The sequence below is a fragment of the Balaenoptera ricei genome, chromosome 1 (genome assembly GCF_028023285.1).
Source record: "Balaenoptera ricei isolate mBalRic1 chromosome 1, mBalRic1.hap2, whole genome shotgun sequence".
NCBI lineage: Eukaryota > Metazoa > Chordata > Mammalia > Artiodactyla > Balaenopteridae > Balaenoptera > Balaenoptera ricei.
Genome location: NC_082639.1, coordinates 19,193,831 through 19,218,401, shown reverse-complemented (window position 1 = coordinate 19,218,401; position 24,571 = coordinate 19,193,831). Strand labels below are relative to the sequence as shown.

The 24,571-nt window shown below is 46.3% G+C and overlaps 2 protein-coding genes across 7 annotated transcripts in view; both read right to left on the bottom strand.

Annotated features, from left to right (window-relative positions):
- NCMAP (non-compact myelin associated protein) overlaps window positions 1-24,571 on the bottom strand; it is a 43,554-nt gene that overhangs the window by 3,833 nt on the left and 15,150 nt on the right. For 2 of the 6 annotated variants that reach the window (XM_059895742.1, XM_059895745.1), the window contains exons 2-3: window positions 8,621-8,711; window positions 5,502-5,586 (exon numbers count right to left, since the gene is read on the bottom strand). In XM_059895742.1, coding sequence (XP_059751725.1) covers window positions 5,502-5,586; window positions 8,621-8,702 — 167 coding nt within the window. In that variant the 5' untranslated portion in view covers window positions 8,703-8,711. Of the gene's footprint in view, window positions 1-5,501; window positions 5,587-8,620; window positions 8,736-19,221; window positions 19,263-22,424; window positions 22,527-24,571 lie in introns of those variants that run through there. The other 4 variants (XM_059895743.1, XM_059895746.1, XM_059895744.1 and 1 more) reach the window with 4 other exon arrangements.
- On the bottom strand, window positions 3,110-3,632 carry LOC132348302 (von Hippel-Lindau disease tumor suppressor-like). The gene is given in 2 exon segments (XM_059895739.1): window positions 3,110-3,466; window positions 3,468-3,632. Coding segments are annotated over 2 exon segments (501 nt in total). The 5' UTR covers window positions 3,612-3,632.

Genomic DNA, 24,571 nt, shown 5'->3' with positions numbered 1-24,571 from the left:
TCTCAATCGCTGCTCCACCAAGGAAGTCCTCCTATTCTTTTCTTTTATTGAAGTATAGTTGATTTACAATGTTGTGTTAATTTCTCGTGTACAGCAAAGTGACTCAGTTACATATACATATTTTTTTCATATTCTTTTCCATTATAGGCTATTACAAGATATTGAATAAAGTTCCCTGTGCTATACAGTAGGACCTTGTTGTTTATCTATTTTGTTTGTATCTGCTAATCCCAAACTCCTACTTTATCCCTCTCCCCCAACCCCTGCCTTTTCCCTTTGGTAACCATAAATTTGTTTTCTATGTCTGTGAGTCTGTTTCATAAATAAGTTCATTTGTATCATATTTTAGATTCCATATATAAGTAATATCATATGATATTTGTCTTTCTCTGTCTGACTTACTTCACTTAGTATAATGATCTCTAGGTCCATCCATGTTGCTGCAAATGGCATTATTTCATTCTTTTTTATGGCTGAGTAGTATTCCATTGTGTATACATACCACATGTTCTTTATCCATTCATCTATCAATGGACATTTAGGTTGCTTCCACATCTCAGCTATTGTAAATAGTGTTGCTATGAACATTGGGGTGCAAGTATCTTTTTGAATTATAGTTTTCTCCATATATGCTCAGGAGTGGAATTGCTAGATCATATGGTAACTCTATTTTAAGTTTTTTAAGGAACCTGTTTTCCATAGTGGCTGTACCAACTTACATTCCCACCAACAGTGGAGGAGGGTTCCCTTTTCTCCACACTCTCTCCGGCATTTATTATTTGTAGACTTTTTTTTTTTAACTGATTTTTTTTTGGTTGCTTTGGGTCTTCATTGCTGCATGTGGGCTTTCTCTAGTTGCGGCGAGCGGGGGCTACTCTTCATTGAGGTGCACAGGCTTCTCATTGTGGTGGCTTCTCTTGTTGCAGAGCATGGGCTCTAAGCGTGCGGGCTTCAGTAGTTGCACCACGCGGGCTCAGTAGTTGCGGCACGTGGGCCCACAGTGCACGGGCTTCAGTAGTTGCAGCTCTCGGGCTCTAGAGAATGGGCTCAGTAGTTGTGGCACATAGGCTTAGTTGCCCCATGGCTTGTTGGATCTTCCCAGACCAGGGATCGAACCCATGTCCCTTGCATTGGCAGGTGGATTCTTAACCACTGGACCACCAGGGAAGTCCAGTAGACTTTTTTTTTTTTTTTTTTAAAGTAACACATTTAATACATTCATAAGATTTCAAATGAGTACATACATGCTATAGGTTTTCAATCTTCCTTGGACAACACAAAAAACACAGTACTCAAATTGCAAGTTTTGACAGGAACATGAAATCTCATTTTGACACAAAGACAGGTTTAAAAAATAATAAAACCAACACTGAACTAATTGAGCACCAGCAGGCTTCCTTAAATCTCCCATCCTATCCCACTTTCGAGATCATATGGCTACCTTCTATACCAACATTTCTTCTTCCCTACCCAACAATTCGACAAAAAAATTAGATAAAAAATTATAGGTGTGTCACTGAATGAGTACCGCAACAGGCTAAAGAAAAAAAAAAAAAGCCCACTTATTTGCTGAATGTTGAAAGAGGAGAATAAGATTAGGTGGGAAAACTGTACGGCGTCTGATTCATTCACTTCACTCTGATATCAGAGCATAGAAACTGTGCTCAAAGGAACTAATAAAGATGCCAAGAAATATGCCAACATTATTTATAAAAGGAAGGCTGCACTCATGTCTATGAAGAGCTTATAATACCATGGAAAAATATTTAAGTTATAAAGTTAAATGAGAAAGTAGAATGCAAAACTTTATATTCAGTATGATCTCAACTACGTAAAACCAAGCCAAAAAAAGGCTAAAAGTTCAAAATGTTAAGTTAGTGGTTGTATTTAAGTAGTATACCTAATTGGATCTTTTCTCTTCCTTTACTTTTCTGTCTCTTCCAACACTTTCTCTACTGGGGAGTTTTTTTGTTTTTTGTTTTTTTTAACGATTAGCTACCAAAAAAGGAGGCCTGATAGAAGTATTGAATTTGAGTTAATGAATTTAAGTCCAGCCTATAGGAAAGGATCTGTACATGTATAAAATTAGAAAACATTCCAGGCTACCCTCTGAATCCACGGTGTGTTAGCAAGTAACTTCCGAGAGGCTGGATGGCTTTGTCCTCTCCTCCAGCCAGGTGCAAAGTGTCGCCAGATCCTGCCTGATGAAAAACTGCTGAATCGAACAAAAATGTCATGGATTTACAAAAACGAACAGAAGTACCCACATTTGGCAAAAAACCATTTATAGTACAGGAGTAGCTCTTTAATACTATGATTAAACAAGGGGACGGCTATTTTCTCCTATCTTCTGTGCAGATAGCAAGTTTCAAAAAAGCTATCATCAATAAGAACTGTAGAAAGCTAATCCTGGCTTAGAAACAGAAATAAAACAGCCCTGCGACAACAGTGGGCAGAGAAAAGCCACAATTTAGAAAATTATAAAAACTGCTTTCTATAAAATTGATGCCCTTTAAAACATTTGTTTACTGTACATACTTTAAGGTCCCCACTACCACCCGCCCTCAAAAAAAAGGGTGAAAACCTCTAACACTACCAAAGTAGCCACTGGTTTGTTCATTCAACAAACACTGAAGGAAGGCTCATAACGTGCGAGGCACTGGAGTCTCAAAGAGCCAACGGCTATGCCCCTGCCCCAAGGACACCTTGGTCTCTCAGTGCGGGACGCGGGCACATCACCAACCAAAATACAGGAATGAAAAGCAGACGCCACTGCTTTCCTACAACTCAAGAATAAGCTACAATTCTCACTGAATTACTTACACAAAAGTCCTTACACAGAAACTTTCCTGACTCACTAGGAGGCAAAAATGCAACTACTTTCCCTTGATAAATACTTCTAGAAGGGACAGGCATTAAATTACATTTTGTGATATTTGCCCTTAAACATCACAGTGCCCAGTAATGAGGTCAGTTAACTTTCTTTTAAGCAATGGAGCTTTTTGACTCCAAGAATGAGACACTTTGAAGCCGAGAAAAAATGACCAGTCCTAGATCTAGATCAAGACTTGTCAGGACTGTCAAAAGCCGAGACCAAGGAGTATAAATTTCAATTAAAATCTTCAGTCTCCTCTGCCATCCACTGATTTTCAATATGCTCCTGGATCAACCGCTCCTGGTCCTTCCACACATTTGGGTGGTCTTCCAAATCTTCGTAGAGGGATCTCACGATGTCCAGTCTCCTGTAATCCTCAGGCTTGACTAGGCTTCGCACAACCTGGAGGCACTGCTCTTTCAGGGTGTACACTGGCAGTGTGATGTTTGCAAAAATAGGCTGTCCATCGACATTGAGAGACGGCACAAACAGCTCAGTCTGGTTAACTAGAAGCCCATCAGATGTCCCAGCATCTCTGAAGAGCCAAAGATGACCTCGGTAGCTATGGATGCGGCGGCCTGTGCTGGGGGGGCAGCATCGGGTAGGGCTGTGGCTCGCCGTCGAAGTTGAGCCACACGGGCAGCACCACGCATGGGCTGCGGTTGCAGAAGATGACCTGGGACGGCTTGCGAGTGTTCACTGAGCGCAGCATCGGCCGCAGCCGCCCAGCCTCCATCTCCTGCTGGGAGCCGGGCTCCTCCGGCCAGTAGACTTTTTAATTATGGCCATTCTGACCAGTGTGAGGTGATACCTCATTGCAGTTTTGATTTGCATTTCTCTAATATTTAGCAATGTTGAGCATCTTTTCATGTGTCTATTGACCACCTGTGTGTCTTCTTTGGAGAAATGTCTATTTAGAGACACTTCCATTTTAAAGATGATAAAATCAAAGCACAGAGAGGCTAAATAACTTGCCTACTTTTGACAGACCAAAGAGTGAACCCAGGTTTCTCAATTCCCAGCCCACGTATCATTGTAAACAGGATGGGGTGAGTAGAGTCTCCATCCAAATTTCAACCTAGAAAAGGGGTTGAGAGCTCCAGCAATGATGGAGAGGAACGGTGGGTAGAACTTGGGGTCTGATGTCACTTCCTGGTTTGAAATAGACCCAAATTGTAACAGCCCAAAGATTTTTAAAAATAACATATGAAATGTTATTATTGTTATTATATGTGTACTGGTGGGAGTATTTTCTCTGAAACGAGATGAACTGGGTTTAAATCCCAACTCTGCCAATTAGGGCTGAGTAAATTCAGGCATGTTACTTAATCTTCCTGTGTCTGTTTCACACCTATAAAATTGGGGCTATAGAAGCATCCACTTTGTGGTGCTGTTATGAAGACTCAATGAGTTAATACATGTAAAGAGCTTAGAACTGTGCCCAGCACATAGTAAGAGATCAATATATGTTAGCTACCCTTATAAATACATTAATATTATTATAAAAACAATGCAGAAATAAAGAAGCACACCACTTGACCCTGCAAAAACCAACCAACCAACTAACCTACTAGCAATCCCATCATGCAGACATATTGGTTGTTAACACCTTGTGGTATATCATTTGAACTTTTCCTGGGTGCATGTGCGTAACCCATGTGTATGGTCATAATGTACATACTGCTTTAGGGACTTCCCTGGTGGTCCAGTGGTTAAGAATCCGCCTTCCAATGCAGGGGACAAAGGTTCGACCCCTGGAAGGGGAACTAAGATCCCACATGCTGCAGGGTACTTAAGCCCGCGCACCACAACTACTGAGCCCACGCACCCTGGAGCCTGTGCGCCACAACTAGAGAGAAGCCGCGCACCGCAACGAAGAGTCACTAGCCGCAACAAAACATCCCATCTGCCACAACTAAGACCTGACACAGCCAAAAAATAAATTAATTTTTAAAAAATGATGTACATACTGCTTTGTAAATTTTGACAATATGTAGTAAACAACTTTCCTCATCAATTTATACATTTCTACAATATTTTTTAATGGCTTCCAGGTCTTCTATGATGTAATTGAATTTAGTCTTTTAATTTTGATTTATTCACTGAAAAGAATAATCTAGCAAAGCTGTGACTACAGGTGATAACACATAAGGTGATAACACAGCAGTTACTCTTCTTACAATCAATTTATATGATTTTATTTCCTTTTATTTGGTCCCAGAAAGTAAAGTCGCAGGTATGTGCATTTCAGTATTTGTCACCTCAAATACTCATGTGGTCCACACAATACAACCTAGCAGAGGGCTCTCCAGGAGAAGAGGATTGAAACACTCCTCTATTATCTGTAAATTACATATAAGAGTTTACTACACAGCTCAAGGTTATTATCATTGTCATTATATTATTATATTTTAAAAATATTTCTCCAAATACAAAAATATATGGTCAATGTGAAGTTCTTCCAGTAGAACAGACAGCAAAAAAGGACCCACAAAGGGTTAGAGCATTTGATGATGGACTCATAGATACTGCTGTGCACATAATAGGCACCCACAAACGTTAGTTCCCATCCATTCTGGCATCACTGAAGGGACCAGACAGTTCCAAAGCCCAGGGCATCCCATACCTGTTGTACGTCTTCAGCAAGATCAGAACCACGGTGAAGATGATGATGACAACCACCACAATGGCAGCAACGATGGCTCCAGAACCTACGAGGAAGAGAGGAGTGGAGATGGCTAATGTGCAAACTGAAATGCAAGGAAGGATTCGGAGGCTGGGAGGAAGACACACCACCTGGCATCCTCACTGGGTCAAGGAGAGGAGAGAATGTGAAATCCTGGCACACTCACTGCTGACCCCAGGACAGAGTCACATCTAGAGTGGCAGTTACCTCTACCTCCAATGGGACTTGGAGGGCCATATCCTCAGCACATTCCCTGCCAAAATCCTGCCTTAGGCTAAGTCCTGCTCTTATCGTCCCCAAGATAGCTTCAAACTTCTTTTGTGAAATAAAACATCCTTCCTTCTTTCAGATAATATAAAAGTAATATGTGGTTTTTGTAGATAATTTTTTTTCCTACAGGACACACATGGGCAACAACAATAGCCCTGTGCCCTGTGTAGATAATTTTGAAAACATACATACAAGCCAAAGAGGACGGGAAGACGAAGACCTCATTACCCCAAGAACCACTGATAGTCTACATATGTATATATTCACCAATGTGATCATGTTTTTGCATATGTGCATATTTATCTATCATCTTTTAGAATAATTAATCCTATGTCTGAAAATCCATCTTAAGAAAATATTCATAAATATGGAAAAATATGCACTTGATAAAAATGGAACCATATTCCATATACTGTTTTACAACAAAATACCCTGATCCTCTTGCTATGTAAGTACATATTTTTCTTCATGACTCTTGAAGGCTGTATAGTACTCCATTGTTTGCCTGTGCCATAATTTGTTTACCAATTCTTTACTGAGGATATTTATGTTGCATTCAATTTTACACTCTTAAAAACAAGGCTATGATGAATGTCCTTGTAGCTTAATATCTCAGATTCTAATTTCAATATCAGCTCCCAGTCCCAAAGTCAAACTCTAATATTAGGTTCAAGATCAACAACCTTGCCAGAATTGATATTGAAAACATCAAGAATCATAAAAAAGCTTCATACTTTAAACCGATCTATCTGATTCTGGGGAATTGATCATAGGGAATAATCCCAAATACAGAAAAAGCTACATGAATGAAAATGTTTATTACATTATTGATGTTCTAAATATGGGAAGGGTTTAATAAGGTATGGCACACTTATCCCATGAAATATACTGTAATTAAAATAATAATTATGAAGACTATGGTACATGGAACACTTCCGATGATAGAAAAGTATGGAATATAGGATATGATATTATGTACACATCCACATATACATACATATACATTATGTTGCAACCATTAAATATGTGCATACAGACATAACATTGAACAAAAGAAGTCAGATACAAAAGAGTATGTGTGGTATGATTCCACGAATACAAAGTTCAAAATCAAGGTAGAATTAATCTATGGTGGTAGAAGTCAGAACAGTGGGTTCCCTTGAGTGGGTGGGGGATAGTGATTGCAAAGGGCACCAGAACTTCTGGAACACTGATGGTGGCCTGATTCTTCATCTGGGGGGTTGGCTACACGGCTGTGTGCACTTTGTGAAAATTCGTCCAGCTGTGCACTTATCATTTGGGTACTTTTTGGAACATATGTAATGCTTTTATAAAAAGTTTACTTAGAAAACAACAACAACTGTGCATTTATTCATAGGAAGAAAGACAGAGGGAAAAAGGGAGGGGGTGGGGAATCCATCATGGAGTTACTTGTTTTTCTTTCCTTCCTGGGGAGTCCAGTGGGTTTTTCAACCTCGGCTGGATAATTCTCTGTTGTGGGGACTGTCCTGTGCCTTGCAGGGTATTTACCAGCATCCCTGGCCTGTACTCACTAGATACCAGTAGCACTTCTCCTCCCACACTCCCAGCTGTGACAAGCAAAAATGTCTTCAGACATTGCCAAGTGTCTCCTGGTGGTAGGGTTGCCAGATAAAATACAGGATACCCATTAAATTAGAATATCTGATAAACAATGAATAATTTCAAAATATTGCATGGTATATCCTTATACTAAAAATCTATGAATTGTTTATCTTAAATTCAAATTTAATGGGTATCCTGTACTTTTATTTGCTAAATCTGGCAATCTTATTTAGGGGGCAAAATTGCCTAGTTGAGAACCATGACTTTTAGTTAAATAAAAACAGTATTATTCCCATCTTGCTGACAGTGATTCTATCTACCCTGCATTTCACTTCAGAACTGCTTTGAGACATATTTCAGCAGGGCTCTGTAGGTCTCCCCACCCAGAAAAGAGCAGGCTAACATGTGGGACCCTGCCCCAAGAGCGACCCTCTCTGGGTCTCCATAGAAGAGGCACATCCTGCCATTAACCCAGCTTCCTGCCAGTACCCCAGCCTGGAGCTGTCTGTCACTGTTCATCACTGCTCCACGTGTGTCAGGAGGCCTGTTCCATTCATGGAGGTATGTACCAAGTCACCTGAGATGACTGAAATGGACCCAAACTTCACCTAATACAGTCAGTTGGTTTTCTGAAGAATGGTCCTCAAATTTTTCCTTCTAGGGACCCCTCGTTCTTGGCAAATGTCTCCCCAGGACTAACTCTTCCTACCTACATTCATTTACTCCTTGGTAAATTGACGGGATGTTTTTGCTTTGCAAAACTAGTACGAAAGTAGCTGCATTTTAAGGTGACTCGTGTAGGGCCATCTTACAAGAGATACAAATTTCCATTGCCTTCTAAGCCCCAAAATTCCCTAATGAAAATAATAGTAATAGTAATAATAATAATAATACTCATTAGGTACTTAGTATGTTTCATACGCACAGAGGCTATTCTAAGTTTTTTACATGGATTATCCCTTCTAGCTTTCACACCTACCTATGGGGCAGCTTTGTTAATATTCCCATCTTATAGATGAGGAAATCAAGCCCAGAGCAGTGAAGTCATGTGCTCAGGGTCATGTAGTTGGCAAGTGGTATATTACTGAGACTGAGACCCAGGCAGTTTGTCTCCAGGGCCCACGCTCTTGACCTCGACACCAGGAGCTGACCACAACACCTGTCCCTCCCTCGCTCCCCTGGCCACCAAGCTAAGTTGACCTTACTCTTGTACAGAAAGTCTTCTCCTCTGGTGGTCATGTTCAATGAGAAGAAGGTGGTACTCCCCAAAGGGGTAGCTGTGGTCATCTTGACCTGCTGAGAAGGAAGATGAAATATCATTTAAAACCAGAGTAATCTTTATAACCCCTGTATGATGTCTTTTTTGGTCTTCATCTGGATGACAGGAGAAAATATTTAAGCCTGCAGTTTCTCTTAGCAGCAATTAAAGATAAGGCCTTTTACTATACACCATGGGGAATTAAAAATAAGGCCTGACATTTGTAAAGAACTTCATTTTTCAAAGCACTTTCAATTCATTCAACAATATTTATTCAACTCCTCCTAACTATGTTTCACACAGAATGTCTAAATTGATCTTCTAGAAACTGTGAGGGAGGTTATTGTTGCCATTTGACTGATGAAACTGAAGCCCCCAGTGCCATGTGGAGCCCCAAGTTTACCTAGAAGAAGTGAACCCTGGGCGTCTACTTCCCATGCTAGTGGGACTTTGGCCACCCCACAACCGTGCTTGAAATTGTGTTCCTGCTTTCAAAAGCTTTACTATCTAAGGAGGAAAGAATAAAAGCAAATGAACAAATTATGGTTACTTGATTATTAAGCAGTCAGTGACATGAGCCATTGGGTTGTGAAGAATGATTTCAAGGAGGAGATCAATTTGAATGGGCCTTGAAGGATGAGTGTGGTTTGGGGATGGGGGTGGAGGAGAGAGAACACAGGTGTGGTTGCGCAAAACCCTCAATGGGAAGAGGGCATCTCCCATGCACAAGGCTGTCGTAGGTGCCTTCACAAATGACATCTGTCAGCTCACTTAATCCTCTCGATCATCATATTTTGCTGCTGAGAAACTGAGGCTCAGAGTGGTTGAGTGAATCGACCAAAGTCACACAGCTAGGAAGACGTGGAGCTTGGGCCAAAGGCAGACTCCTTGCCTCCGGAAGCTCACATTCTGGTGAGAGTGAGAGAGACAGTAGGTTTGACCATAGCATTCTCGGGCTCAAAAAACAATCATCTCCCCAGTACCCACACTTCTATATCTGGCAGTGAAAGCCCTTCACTGGCTGTTTCCACCCTCCATTTCAGCCTCTTGGCTCCTCCCACCAACCTCTGCCAAATTGCTGGGACAACGGGCCACTCCATCCTCCCCCGTCGTTCCTGGTCTTTGCTGTCTCTGGGCTGCGGCCCCAGGCTTTGGCCTCCCAGGTCCCCCAACTCTGCCAGCTCATGATGGAAACAGGGGTCAGCACCCCTCCAGTGGGGTCAGGTCATCTGCAGCCAGGCTGGGGGCTCTGGTGGCTATGACCTGTTCCCCTGCCAACCCTCCCAACAAGGGCCTCAGCCTCAGAATGACCCTGTGTGGCCAGGCCCTGTTGATCCACAGGATAGGCTCTGCCTTTACTTTCTCTGCCCTCCTTTAAGCCTTGAGATCCTGCCTAAACTACTGCTGCACCCCCAGCTTTGTCCGTCCCCTCCTCCCAAACACCCATCCTCAGGACGTTCACAACTCAGGCTTCCTGAAGGATGTGTCTGTGACTCTGACGTCCCCCCGCCGGCCAACCTTTCAACCTTTCAGCCTGGCTGGGTTTCCTGACTCCCGACTACCTTAAACAGACCTGGGTTGCTGGCCACGCTCCATTGCCCGCTCCCCCTCCAAAAGGAACAGAACCTTCCAGACTCAGCCCAGTCACCTTCAGGAAGACTTCCCGCCAGTCAGAATTAGCGATGCTACCCTCCATCCTCCCATAGCAGTGCCCTGCAAAGAAGCACCACCACAGCTTGTGTCTCAGTTGCTGTGTCTGGCAGTCAACTCTCCACGTTCATTGTCAGGTCCTTGAGGTAGAGACTGGTTCTGGTTCTTTTCACTCCTGTCTGGCTCTCCTCACCTTTGCCAGTGGAAGGACTTGAGTGAGGGGCTGAACCTCTCCCAGCTGGGGTTGCTGTTTGTAAAATGAGGTAGCTTTTCTCAAGGGAACTGAGGGTTCAAGGTTAAGTATGGAAAGTGCTCAATAAATGGTACATAGCCCTCAGGATTTTACTGGGTATTAGTGAATACTTGCTGAACTAATTAGAGACAGGAGCTCAAAACAGGAAAAAAAAATTCTTTCTATAAAAATAGGTATGGACCAGGCTTCCCTGGTGGCTCAGTGGTTAAGAATCCGCCTGTCAATGCAGGGGACACGGGTTCGAGCCCTGGTTTGGGAAGATCCCACATGCCGTGGAGCAACTAAGCCCGTGCGCCACAACTACTGAGCCCACGTGCCACAACTACTGAAGCCCATGTGCCTAGAGCCCGCACTCCGCAACAAGAGGAGCCACCGCAATGAGAAGCCTGCGAACCGCAACGAAGAGTAGCCCCCGCTCACCACAACTAGAGAAAAGCCCGCACGCAGCAACGAAGACCCAATGCGGCCAAAAATAAATAAATAAATAAATACATTTATTTTAAAAAAAAAGGTATGGACCAATTTGAGAACATGGAATAAAAGTCTTCCCCAGCCCCCCACCTCCACTCCTACTCCTAAGGAGAGGTGCCTGAACCCCTCCCTCAACACACACATACACACACTCCCCATCTCAGCACATAAAGAGTTTTAATATGCATTTTCCCAGACCCTCTGCTTCTATCCCCACCAATATCAAGCTGAGAACACTCACCAGTAACGCTTTCTCACAATTCCTTTTTAACACAAAAAAGAGAGAAAAACAAAAATAAAAACAAAAACAGAAAGAAGAGGCAAATAGGTGGCCATTGGTCACAGGTCATTTAAGGAGACAGACATGGCATAATCACTAGATAAACTAAACCCTACCATGGACACATCCCCCGTTAAACCAACATGCACAAAGATGACGGAAGCCACCATCCGAGTGTCTGCCACATGCCAAGACCTTGTGCCAGATATTTTTTATCCATCCTCTGATTTAATTAGCAAATGCCATGTAAAGTAGGTTTTCCTCTCCCCTTGTTTCAAATGAGGACCCTGAGACTTTCCATGCTCATACGGCCTGGAGGCTGCAGGCTTGGCGTATGCACTTGGCTCTGCAAACTTCAAAGACTGTATCCTTCCCTCTACACCACTTGCCCCTGGTACACATCGGTGGGGAGGGGGGAATGAACAGTCACTACAGGAACCCGCACACATGCACTCACAGACACATACTGACCAGTAATGGAGCCGCCTAAGGCCACCAGGACACAGGCTCCTCTGCAGGTCCTTCAGGGTGACCTCCTGGGTGCCAAGTTCCAGGTGTGACTCCTTTTCACATGGGCCCAGCTACTCTTCTTTCTGAGAGAACAGTGAGTAATCCCAGAGCATATCTTGCCCCATCTAAGGACCGAGGGCTCTAAATTACATCTCTGTTCCTGCCACATCAGAGAAGGTGGGAGGGAGGGTGGTGGAGCGTTGATGGCCAAGGATGTGGGTGTTTTCATGTGTGGGGCCCCTGCAATTCTTGTTAACCAAGTGAGATCCAGCAGGGGATTTCAGTATCAGATGTGCCCATGACCGGGATCCATGGCCACAGAAAATGGGGGAGCATACAGGGAGGGCGAAGCTAGTTTTTACTGACAGAGGTTAATTTAATAATTAATAATAATAATAATAATAATATACTATGTGCCCCAGGCACTGCATTCAGTGATTTATATGGGAGGTCTCATTTAATCCTCATATCTTTCTGGTTAGGAGGGTGCAGTCACTGTGCCCACTCTACAGATGAGGAAACTGAGACTCAGATCAGAGAAGAAATCAATCTAAGCTCACAAGGCTAATATGTAGCCATGCTAGGATTCATGCTAGGGTCTGTCTGATTTCACAGCCCCTTCTCCATAAACTCTCACTGGACTGCCTCCCAGTGAATCTGGGGCCCAAATCAATGTAGGGCTTTGATGAGAAAAACCTCACAGGCTGTGGCGGAGAGAGCCAGAGCCCTTGATCTAACCCTGACCCAGACTGGTCCTACCTGACTGGTCCCTGACCTTGCCTATACTCTGAACCTCTGTCTCCAGCAGAGCCTTAATCTCATTTGCAGAATCTTTAAGAAACTTTTTCCTTGGGTTGTTTACAAATGGCCCCGTGTGGGAGGTCAGTTTGGGAAGCGATGGAGGGTCATGAATCTCACTGAACCACCCCTCTCTGACAGTTCCTTGGTCAAGTGTAAGGGCCATAACTGGAGGATAAATGTTGCCAGACCCCACCTGTCCAAAATATTTCCCCCTTCTGCTCTGCCCCTGTGGTACCCTCCTTCCCTCTGGCCTAGCGTAAAAGTTCCTCCCTGGATAAGACAACCCAGATGCTATCAACCCTGGCAGACTCCTACCCAAACGTCCAACTGCAGCTCAGAATAGGTAAGCCATGAATGCCTGAGACCCACAAAAACATTGGGATCAATTTCTCCCATTCACCTGAGAGATGGGAGATTCAGCATGACTTGGTTTCTTCCACAGACAAGAACCTCACTACTCCCAAGCAGTCTCTTGATAATTATGTTTTCATTATCAGAAAATTAACTTTCATTTTGGAACCAAAAGCTCTCCCCTTGTGATTTTAACCCATTGGTCCTAATTCTCTTCCCACAAAGGTAATCTGCTACTTCTTACACATGACAATGATCATGCTTAAAAGCCCTTCTATGTATGAAAAGTTAAAGTTCTATGAATGGAACAGTTACAGTAGCTGAAATCAGCACATCAATTTTACCTCCCACCAGTAGGTGGCAATAGCAGTTGGCTATAGTATGTCCTTTTGGACTTAACCAACAAATCGTTGGCAAATGTCCCGTGAACCCAACCTGTTTCTAAGTAGAGGAGCTTTCTGCCCTTGAAAACAGCAACTGTATGTTCTCTGGTGATTTTCTTCTCCGGGATAAATATTCTCAGCTCCTTCAAACAATCTTTAGGGTGATACTCTCCCTCATGGATGGGCTCCTTGTTTCTCTGTATGTCAATGTCTTCCTTAAATATAACACCCCAAACTGGATACATGACTCCAGAGGGGGCCTGAACTCTCCAGAATGACATTTTTCTTGACGATTATCAGACCTGAGCCTGAATTCTACTATTTACTAGCTGTGTGACCTCCGTCAACTTTCTTCACTTCTTAGTTTTCTCATCTGTAAAACAGGAACTACAAACTTCATAGGGTTGTGTGAGCATTAAATGAGATAAAACATGTGATATATTTAGCACAGTGGCTGCACACAAAACCTATTGATGTTGCACTGGATTAACGCAGACAAATAGCTCATTAGCTTTACAAGCAGCCACAGCACACTGCTCCACCCATACCCTGTTGGGACACCCGCAGACCTTCTTCTGACTTATTCTTGTGCTTGTTTACGGTCAAAGCCCTAAGATCGGTAAGTGCAAGGGCTTTCTGCACTCAAAGCGCTATGGAACTAGAAGGCAATACCAGCCGCTTTATGCATGGTGACAGTATTATGATGAGCTGCGGTCCAGTAACCAGAACTCCATTACACTCTTGTGCAGCTGCCTTTTTGAACTTAAGGGCAGGACTTTGCATTGATCCCTGTTAGCCTTGACCTTGTTGATTGAACCCTCAGGAGAGAAACTCCAGCTCCTGCTGGGTGGCTCCTGAGAACTCTTGACGGACTGTGACAGAGCATGTTGTCTAGGAACTCAGGGCCCAGCAAGGGCTGTGGGGTCAGGTAGCCCTGGGTTTTAATCTTGGGCTCCCTGCTGACCAGCTCTACAAGCCAAGCCACTTCTCTAGGCTTCAGTGTTCTCATTTATAAAGCAGGAATAACACTCCCTATCTTGTGGGGTTACGAGAATAAATGAGATGTTATAACTGTCCAGCACGGTGCCTGCTGGATGGTGGGTGATGGGTGAATGTCCATCCCAGCCCCTCTTCTCCTTTCCTCCCTGTCCCCAGTCTGTGTTCTCCCTGCTCTTCTTGGAGCCCCCAGTTCTCCACCTGGCCAAGTGTCTGCTGCGTTTGCTCAAGTTCAAGTACGAACAGGGAGGTCAAGGAGCCAGGCCGTGAAGGCTGATGTCCCAAGGAGGTGATTTGAGGAGGGATACCTCAGAACTTCCAGAGGTTTGACCTTCTCCTTCATTTCCACTGAGGGTAGAGACAGAGGAAATAGTGAAACCACCCCCAGGGAGGCAAAAATCCTAATGGAACTGGTAGGGCACGGGGGCTGCTGGGTGTGCAGCAAAAGAGCAATAATGAACTCATAACTTGGGGTGAGAATCAGAACACCTGGGTCCCCTTTGTTACTCTTTGCCATACAACTTTGGAAAGTCATCTCCCCTCCCTGGACCTTGGTTTTCCCACCTGTAAAATGGCCCAGTTTGGAGATGATCTCTAAGGGCCTTTCCAACTTGTGGTTCTATTGCATGGACCAGCCATTCATAGCTTACCTCAAGAACCAGTGTCTTCCAAAAGCTCATCTTCCTTTGTAGCTACCTACTTGGGGGATATTGGGAGACAGTGTGTACAGTTCAGGCTGGAAGGCAGGTGAGACCAGAGCAAACCGAGAAGAACTCCACAGAGGGGTTTTGACATGGCAGCAGCATTGCACACGGGACCCTTAGGAACCTCCAAATGCTCTGTTGAGTACATAGTAACCCCAGTCTGCCTGAATCCTAGCTGGCCCCTCCTACACCCTCCATTCCTGTTGGGTTCCACATCATCTCCCCCCACTCCATCTGCCCTGCCTGTGCTTGGCTCTGTCCCATTGTGTGTCACAGCTTCCAAAGGTGTGGTCTGAGTTGGCATAATGCTATCTTGAACTTGGGGCCAGACACAATTACATACTGAATACATGTTCCTTGTGGTTGGTTCCCAGAAATTAGGAAGCCCATTTCTTGTTCCATTCATCCATCTACTTTTCTATCCTCCCATCCACTCATGCACCCACCCACCCACTGTGCACGCATTCATCCTCCCACTTGTTCTGTCCATTTTCCCTGTCATTCATTCAGCCAGCGCCCACCATGTACACAGCTCTGAGACGATTCAAAGATGGGCCATGGGGATCACGTATCTAGAGCTCAGACAAAGAGGATGAGAAACGGAATTATTTCCTTTAAGAATCTTTCCTGAAACTCCCCTGGTGGTGCAGTGGTTGGGAATCCGCCTGCTAATGCAGGGGACACAGGTTCGAGCCCTGGTCCGGGGAAAATCCCACATGCTGCAGAGCAGCTGAGCCCGTGCACCACCAACTACTGACCCTGTGCTCTAGAGCCTGCAAGCCACAACTACTGAGCCCGCGTGCCAAAACTACTGAAGTTCGCGTGCCTAGAGCCCGTGCTCCGCAACAAGAGAAGCCACCGCAATGAGAAGCCCGCGCACCGCAACGAAGAGTAGCCCCCGCCCGCCGCAACTAGAGAAAGCCCACGCACAGCAACCAAGACCCAACGCAGTCAAAAATTAAAAAAAAAAAAAAATTAAAAAAGAATCTTTCCTTCCATCAATATTTAGTGGGGCTCATCCCCCCTCACACCTGGTCCAGCCTGATCAGAGAGGTGGCTGATCAACATCAGATTGAAGCCCTATGGAAAAGGCAGTGGCCTGTGGCTCTGGAAGTCTGGGTTCCAGGCCCACCACATCTACAAAGTCTTCTTTATCCATCTGTCAATTTCTGGCTTGAACATCCTTTGTTTCTTATTTTTGTGGCCCACATTGTAAAGAAAGGTGGCTCAAGGAGTTTCCAGCCCAAGACCTGAAAGTCTGATAAGTTTCATGGATGAAGAGTTATAAATAGAAATCCCAGATGAAACTTGTCACAAGGCAGATTTACACCTAGTGCCAATAGGGTGGCACAGGCCGTGCCAGGAGTCAGTGGGAGGAAGAGACCAGTGGGTACCCTGGTTGAGACTGACCGAGAGCTGGAACGTGACCTGTGCCTTCCATTTGCCCTTCAGTTTTTGGGCTCAAGCCAAGGGCCCAGCCACAGAGTCCTCAAACTACACCTGAGTTCCTACATAAATCTCCAGGTGTCCCACTGTCCCCAAGGGAAATAGGCACAAGGTTAAAGAGTTTATGCCCCTAAGTGAATATGTCAGAGGAAAATAATTCCACCCCGACATTCTGATCAGGAAGGAAGGGAAACTAACATTTAAGGGGACGCTGATGAAGACTCAGACGCTGTGCGTTCATACGTTTTCTCACTTAATACGACAAGGCGGGTCTTTTATCTCCACCTTGCTGGTAAGAAATGGAGGCTCAGAGAGGTTAACTGACTTGCCCAAAGTCTCACAGCAAATGAGTGGAGACGCTGACTCTCAAATTCAGATCTACCTCCAAACTGTGGTGGTTGCCAAGTCTTCCAGGAGGTAAGCAATTTTCCTGGGGGCCCTCCGAGGCTCAGCAGCCCTGCTGCAGCAGGACCCTGCTCACTATTTTTACTACACGTTGTTATTTTGAGCCCAAGAGTTACCACAAAACCTCAGAGAATGGAAGGGTTTCTCAAGCTTGGCACTGTTTACATTTGGGCCAGACAGCTCTTTGTCGTGGAGGTATCTTGTACATTGCAGGACGTTTAGCAACATCCTTGGCCTCTACCCACCAGATGCCAGAAGCATCCCCCGCTTACGACAACCAAAAATGTCTCCAGACATTTCCAAACGTCTTCTGGGAGGCAAAGTCGCCCCTGGTTGAGAACTACTGGAGTTGAGTTATGGGCCTGTCTCATAACATCTTCCTATCCTTTCTCTCCATAAAGGTCTAGACAAACAGGAAAATGTCCAGCCTGTACTTACATGTGTGGGTAGGCAACCAATAACAGCAAGGATGATGGCAATTATGATGCCCACAAACACAGCAGCTACCACTTAGCAAATGCTCACTATGTGTCAGTTACCATGCTAAGTACTTCATACATATTTTCTCACATACCTTTTCTCTATTTTCCAGATAAAAAAGGCGTGAGGCTCAGAAAGGTTAAGTAACTCATCCAAGGTCCCAGTGCTAATGTATGGCAGAGCTAGGATGCATTCGTTTCCTGTGGCTGCTGTAACAAATTATAGCTTAAAATAACACAAATTTATTTTCTTATAGTTTAGAGGTCCAAAGCCTAAAATCAGACTCACTGGGCTAAACTCAAAACGTTGGGAGGGCCATGCTCCATTCAAGGCTCTAGAGAAGACTCTGTCTCCTTGCCTTTTCTACCTTCTGTGGGCCACCTGCATTCCTTGGCTTGTGGCCCCTACCTCCTTCCTCAAGCTAACAGTGTAGCACCTTCTTCTTCTTTTTTTTTTTAACTATTTTTATGATTATTTTTTTTTTCTTTTATTATTTTTTTGGCTGCATCGGGTCTTAGTTGTGGCACACAGGATCTTTGTTGAGGCGCACGGGCTTCTCTCTAGCTGTGGCGCGTGGGCTCCAGGGCACGTGCGCTCTGTAGTTTGCGGCATGTGGGCTCTCTCGTTGAGGGGCATGAACTCAGTAGTTGTGGCGTGCGGGCTTAGTTGCCCCACGGCATGTGGGATCTTAGCTCCCCCACCAGGGATCGAACCTGCATCCCCTGCGTTGGAAGGCGGATTCTTTACCCCTGGACCACCAGGGAAGTCCCCAGTGTAGCATCTTCTTATCTCTCTCTCTGACCTCTGCTCCCAACCTCACATCTCTTTCTCTCTCTCTGATTCTCCAGCCTCCCTCCTATAAGGACCCTTGTGATTACACTGGACCCACCCAGGTAACCCAGGATAATCCCCCATCTCAAAATCCTTAACTTAATCACATCTGCAAAGTCCCTTTTGCCACGCAAGGTAACATAGGCACAGGTTTGGGGGATTAGGATGTGGCTATCTTTGAGGGGGCATTACTCTGCCTCATATATAGCATTCAGACTCTTATCTGTTGGACCCCAAGGTTTGTATTCAAACCACACCTGCTTCCCCTGCCCTGCCTGTGTCTGTTCAGACACATGCCACAGGCCAGGTGCTGTGGGGAATGCGGAGGTTGATCAGACACGTCCAGGGAGTGGTGGTCATGAGCACACATCAGGAGGTAGTACGTGAGAGGTGCTGGTGCTGTGAGAGGAGCAGAGAAGGGGTCCTGAAGACACTGGGCCAGCTAGGTAGGGGTGTGGGGTGTGGGCTCAGGAGGCAACCGCGCAGGCCTGATTCCATCCCTGCTGCACGAGCTGATTTCACATGTCTCAGCACCTACTTCCAAACTAACTACGAATACATCTGCAGTTCATCCTGTCCTGAAGGACCACCCTACTCCAGCCCCTGCCTGCCAGGATTCGGTCCCATTGGTGGGATTTATTCGCACAATTAAATGGTGACCATTCTCAATTTTTCCTGTCCAAATCTCCTCCCTGCTGAGGGAGCTAGCATATAGGATTCAGACTCTAATCTGTCAGACCCCAAGGTTTGTACTTAATCCACTCCTGCCTCCCCTGCCCTGTCCTGCCTGAACAGACAAATCTCCTCCCTGCCAAGGGCTTAGAATGTCTTTAGTTCTATAAGTCCACTCCCTGCCCAGCTATGGTTTGCAAGGATGTCCTTTGGCTGCCTGGCCCCTCCATGAGCCCACCCCTCCCTTTACAGAATAGAGAAACCACACCGAGTGGGTGAGCCGGGCTCTCCCCCCAGACAGGCAGAGCCTTCTACCTCTTCCAGTAGCTCTCAGGCTCTGCAGTGACTCAGAAATGGTTTCTCTGGGCCCAGAGGAAGATGACAGGTAAGAAGGACAAACTCTGGTTTGCTTCATCCTGGGAGAAACAAAGTGTGGGATCTATCTTTGTCTTTTAAAAAATGCGGGAGGGAATTCTGGTCCAACAGAGCAGGTGGAACACAAGTCTTCATCTCTGCTTCCTTGTGAAACCCCCCCATGAATGACAGTAAAGGAATTCAGACGTATGAATCCGTAAGGCCAAAGAGAAAGGAGAGACGACAACCACATTGGAGAGAGGCCAGTCAAGGTTTGAAAGCTGGAAAAGCTCATGGCTGAGTGTGACTTAGCAGCCTGGCAAAGGCCGAGGCTCAAACCTCTGGCCATCTAAATTTAAATGAAATTAAGGAAAATTAAATAAAATTAAAAGCTCAGGGCCTCAGTCGCACTAGCCACATTTCAAGTGCTAACATCCACTGGGGCTTGCGGCTCCTGTATTGGTCAGTGTGGGTCTAGAACATGTCCACCACTGCGTAAGGTTCCACTGGACGGCACGGCTCTAGACCCTGGCCATCCAAAGTGCGGTCCTTGAATCAGCAGCGCTGGCAACCCTCCGACCCTGTTCGGAAGGCAGCATCTCAGGCTCCATTCAGACCTGCTGAATGAGAATATGCCTTTATTTAGCCAGATTCCCAGGTGATTCATAGGCACGTTTGACTTTGAGACTTAAGGAAAAGGAAGGTGGTGGTTAATCTCTGGCTGAAAAATGGCGTTGAGGTAAAGTCCTGCATTGTGGGGCTCATTAGTCCCTTTAACCCCCTGGGCCACTGGGCTTAACCTCCAGGCAGGAACTTAGAGGCTCTTGGGAGACTGACCAGCTAAAGAGAACAGACTGACAGATACTGATTGATGTTACACGATCCTCCAATGAAGTGACCAGGTTCCTGCCAATCAGCCAATGGGGAGGCCACTAGCTGATAAGCCGGCCCCCACACTCGGAGCTTCCCCTGAACTTTTTTTATTCAATGAGCTTTCTAGTGGCTTACTCTTAAATAGGAACAGATAGCTAAGGGTCAACAGACCTCTGAGAGTACAAGCCTCAAACACGATGAACAGACAGCAAACAAATGAACAGAGAGAGGCATTTAAAGCAAACAGAGACAGAAGGGCAGAAGGGCCCTTCAAAGGGCAGAAGAAACCTTCAACATCCTCAGAGAGATGAGATACTACATCAATAAAACAAGAACAGAATGCTATAAGAAAAGAATATTCCAAGAACAAGAAAGAGTGCTAGGATATTTAAAATATGACAAAAGAAAGTTAAAAATTCAATAGAAGCATTGGAAGATAGTTGAAGAAATGTCTCATAAAGTGGAACAAAAAAAGATTGGGAGAGAAAAGGGGCAAAAACAAATTACTCCAGGAGGTCCAACATTCTAATGATAAGAGTTCCAGAAGTGATTAAGCAGAAAAAAATCAAGGGGAGGAAATTATCAAAGAATATCTGGAAATTTCCTGGAAATGAAGGACATGAATTTTCAGAATGAGAAGACTCACGGAGTCCCCAGAAAAATGAATAAAAAAGACCCGCAGTGGGACTCATCATCATGACCTTTCAGAACACAGGGCCTAAAGAGAATATCCCACACACATCTATAGATAACACACACAAAAAAGGTCAAATACCATTAAAAGGATTAACACTCAGATGAAACCAGACAGCAGTGGATTTGACAGCAGCAGCAGGGAAGCTCTGAGATAACTCTCCAAAATTCTGAGGGAAAATAATCTCCAGCCTAGAAGTGGACAGAAGCCAAACTAAATATCGAGTGTAAGGGTAGAAGAACAACATTTTGGGACATAGGAAGCTTCACAAAAAATCCATCCCACCCCATGCACCTTTTCCTGGGATGCTCCTGTAGGACGTGCCCCACTAACGTGGAGGAGCGAATGAACATGAGAAGCTCAAGGGACCCAGGGATCGAGGAGTGCCCAGGGCGGTGCCCCGCAGCAGCCTGGGGGTAGCCAGTCCAACTAGGGGGAGGAGGGAGGTGCAGGGGGATTCTGCCAGCCAGGAAAAAGTGAAACCGGTAGACTTTCTATGTGTTTGTCCAGAGTGAAAGGAGATCTACTCTTCCGTTGGAGAGTTTGGGGGATGAACTTATGATGGAAAATTCAGCTCCTCCAAAAGGTTTAAGGAGCCAAACTGCTCCCTTCTACTCCTCCCCCCACAATTTCTCTTTACTGGTCCCCACACCCTCTGCGATGGCCCTAGGAGGCAACTCCTGTGATCAGAGGATTTGGTGGAAGTCGTCTGAAAACTGCTGAGTCCACCGCCCTCTCCTTACAAACGGGGAAGCTGAGGGCCGGTGGGGATGCCCAGGGCACACAGACAGGAAGGTTCATTGGTAGTTCATTTGGTACGTTTTCCAGAACTCCTTTCTGATTCATTCAAGACAAGATCAGTAATAACAATAGCAAGAACCAAAGACAACCCGAAGGGACTCTGGCCCGTGAGCACGATGAGGTGCCACCGGGCCCTGCGTTTCCCCCTCAGCTTTGCCCTCAACCACCCCACTTGGTAACTGCACTACGTTTCTAAAACACACCAGCTGAGGTTTCTGAGTTACTTCTCGTTGCCACCCATGAAAGCAAGAACATAGAGATGTACCTGAGTTGTATACACCATGGACAGGCCACTGTGAACCTCTGGAAGAAAAAAAATGGGGGGTGGGAGTGCAGGGGAAAAAACCAAGTCTCCTCGGAACCAGATGCCCTGACCCCCAGTGCCCCTGGCTAACTCATTATTTTTTTTAAAGAACCCAGGCAAATGCCGTCCTACAAAATCCAATCATCTGAGTTTACCCCTAACGCTGACCTTTCAGGGGCCTCGCTTTGATTCTCTGCCTCTCCCTCCGCCTTTTCCAAGGGCTTGGTTAACCTCAAGGTCTTTGTAATGAATGAGTTAAGGATGTAAACTCTGTCTCGAGCATCTGCACTTTACTACGGAATTCGAGGGAACCTAGTTCTGTGTAAGCTTATCACGTGACGTTCTTTCTTTGAGTCTCAGTGTCCCGGGCTATGGAGCTCATTACATCACCTGTTCAGCAGGGTCACCACCAAAACCCTGACAGGGAAACCTGATGTAGGGGGCGGCAAGAACCCTGGGCTGGAAGTTAGGAGCCCAGGGTTCGAGTCTTACCTCTGTTACTTGCTTGCTGTGTGACCTTGGGCAAGTCACTTGTTCTGTCTGGACTTCAATTTGCTCTCTTGCAAAGTGCACGGCGGGGACCGGTGACCTCTCTCTCACGCTCCTTCCGTCGTGTGACTCTCCCACCTCCCAGTTTGGTTCAGGACGTGGCCCCTCACCCTCCCCAAGGCTCGCCTGCCTCCTACACCTTCCATTCCAGAAGGAACAGCCCTCCCCTTTCCTGCCTGAGCTGGGGCCTGGCAGGCGCTGGGCGGCAGGCGCTGGGCGGCAGACAGGACAGAAGGCGGGGGAACAATCCCAGCCATTCAAGCTGCCCGCGGGGAGAGCTGGCCCGCAGCCAGTTACAACAGGCCCTGAGATACAGAGGGGCATTTGTCTGGGAGACCCACGGTTTCAGCTAAACCTTCGCTCTCTCTCTCCCTCTCAGGTGGCAGCGCCAGCCCCCAGCTTTGCTAGGAGGCGGGATGTAGATGCTATGCAGACCTGAGCAGCCCCTCTAAGGGCTGGGAAACCGGACAAAAGGAGGAAGGTGGGAAGAAGGGCAGGGGAGACACATGTGCAGGGTGGCCGCACGGGGCGTGGCCACGGGGAAGGGACAGTGTGTAGGGGGCACAGGAAGGGCTTTGGACAGGGCAGGGGCAGTAGGGAGGGTTCAGAAGGAGGGGCTGGTTCCCCACCCTCACTGACTAGGAGGAAGGGACTCATGAGCAAGATGCTCCCTTCTCTTCCAGGCCTCAGTTTCCTCAGCTTTAAAATGGGGCTGGGAATTCCCTGGCGGTCCAGTGGTAAGGACTCCGCGCTTTCACTGCCGAGGGTGCGGGTTCAATCCCTGGTCAGGGAACTAAAATCCCATAAGCCGCGCAGTGAGGCAAAAAAAAAAAGCTGATTATCCTGCCCTTATGCTGTAAATCAAATCAGATGATGAACTTGCAAATAGCGTGGTCTAGGGAAGAAACGAGTTTGGACTCAGGTGGACTTGGGTTCAAATCCCACCTCTGTCACCTCTAAGTTATAGGCAATTTATTTACCCTCCATGAGCCTCATCTTCCTCATCTCAGGGAAAAAAAGATGTGTGTGCAGCCAGACAAGATCATAAGGAACAAAAAAGAACAGATGCGACGTACCCTGCCCAAAAAATGCATTTGAATGAATGAAGAATTGGTCAGGGCCTCAGTGTGGCCGCAGGGCTGCTTTCACCGTAATAAAGTTTCATGGGCTCTAAACAGTTTATTTTTTCTGATGTGAGAAAAAAATGGAAACATTTTCTTCTGCCCTAAAATGGGATTTCCCCCCCTCCGCCGATTTTAAAAGAAATTAAAACATTTCGGGGGCCCTTGAAAGTCTTGTGGGCCTTGTGTCTGCTGTGCCCGGCGGAGAAGTCGGCCTGATGTTGGATCAGGGTCTTCTCGGTGCTGACCTGTCCTGGGCGGAGCCCCCAGTGCCGTCTCTGAAGAATCTCCCGTGGATCACTACTGATGTTTCCCACCCCGGAGCTGAGCCCACGGTCCTCCAGTTTTGCCAAATCTTCCAGTGTCAATGCAGTCCGAGCCCTGTCACGCGAGGATGACAGGCCCCAGCAGCATGGCAGGTGTGGAGGCAGGGAGAATCCAGGGGCCCTGGGTGTGTAAGCCGGCCTGGCTCTCAAGGAACTGGGGTGGGGGGCGATGGGCACTTACCACTCACGGTCACCACCACTCCCTTTTGGGACCTCCTCTGTGTCTAGCACTGTGCTTGGGGCTTCACGTTCATAATCTCATTTACCCCTCGTCACACCCATTCCGCTTTACACCCAAGGAAACTGAGGCTCAGAGAGGCCGAGTAACTCACCCAAAGTCACAGAGCTACCAGAGCAGGCTTGGGACCCAGTCTTCTGCTTCCCAAACCAGGGGCCTCCCGGCACCCACCCCGGCCTCCTTGAAGAGTCAGAGGGAACATGAAGCAGGCTTTGAGGGCGTGCAGAACATGCAGGGCAAGTGTGAGTCTGGGGTCCAAGGAAATATGAAAGTGAGCAGGAGAGCATTGTGGGGAAGGGAGTGGGTGTGTCAGGGACTGAGCGCGCCAGGGGCACCTGGGTACCCCGGGGGGTGGTGGGCTGTGCAGGGGCAAGGGCGGGAGCCAGCGTGCCAGCATTTGCCTCC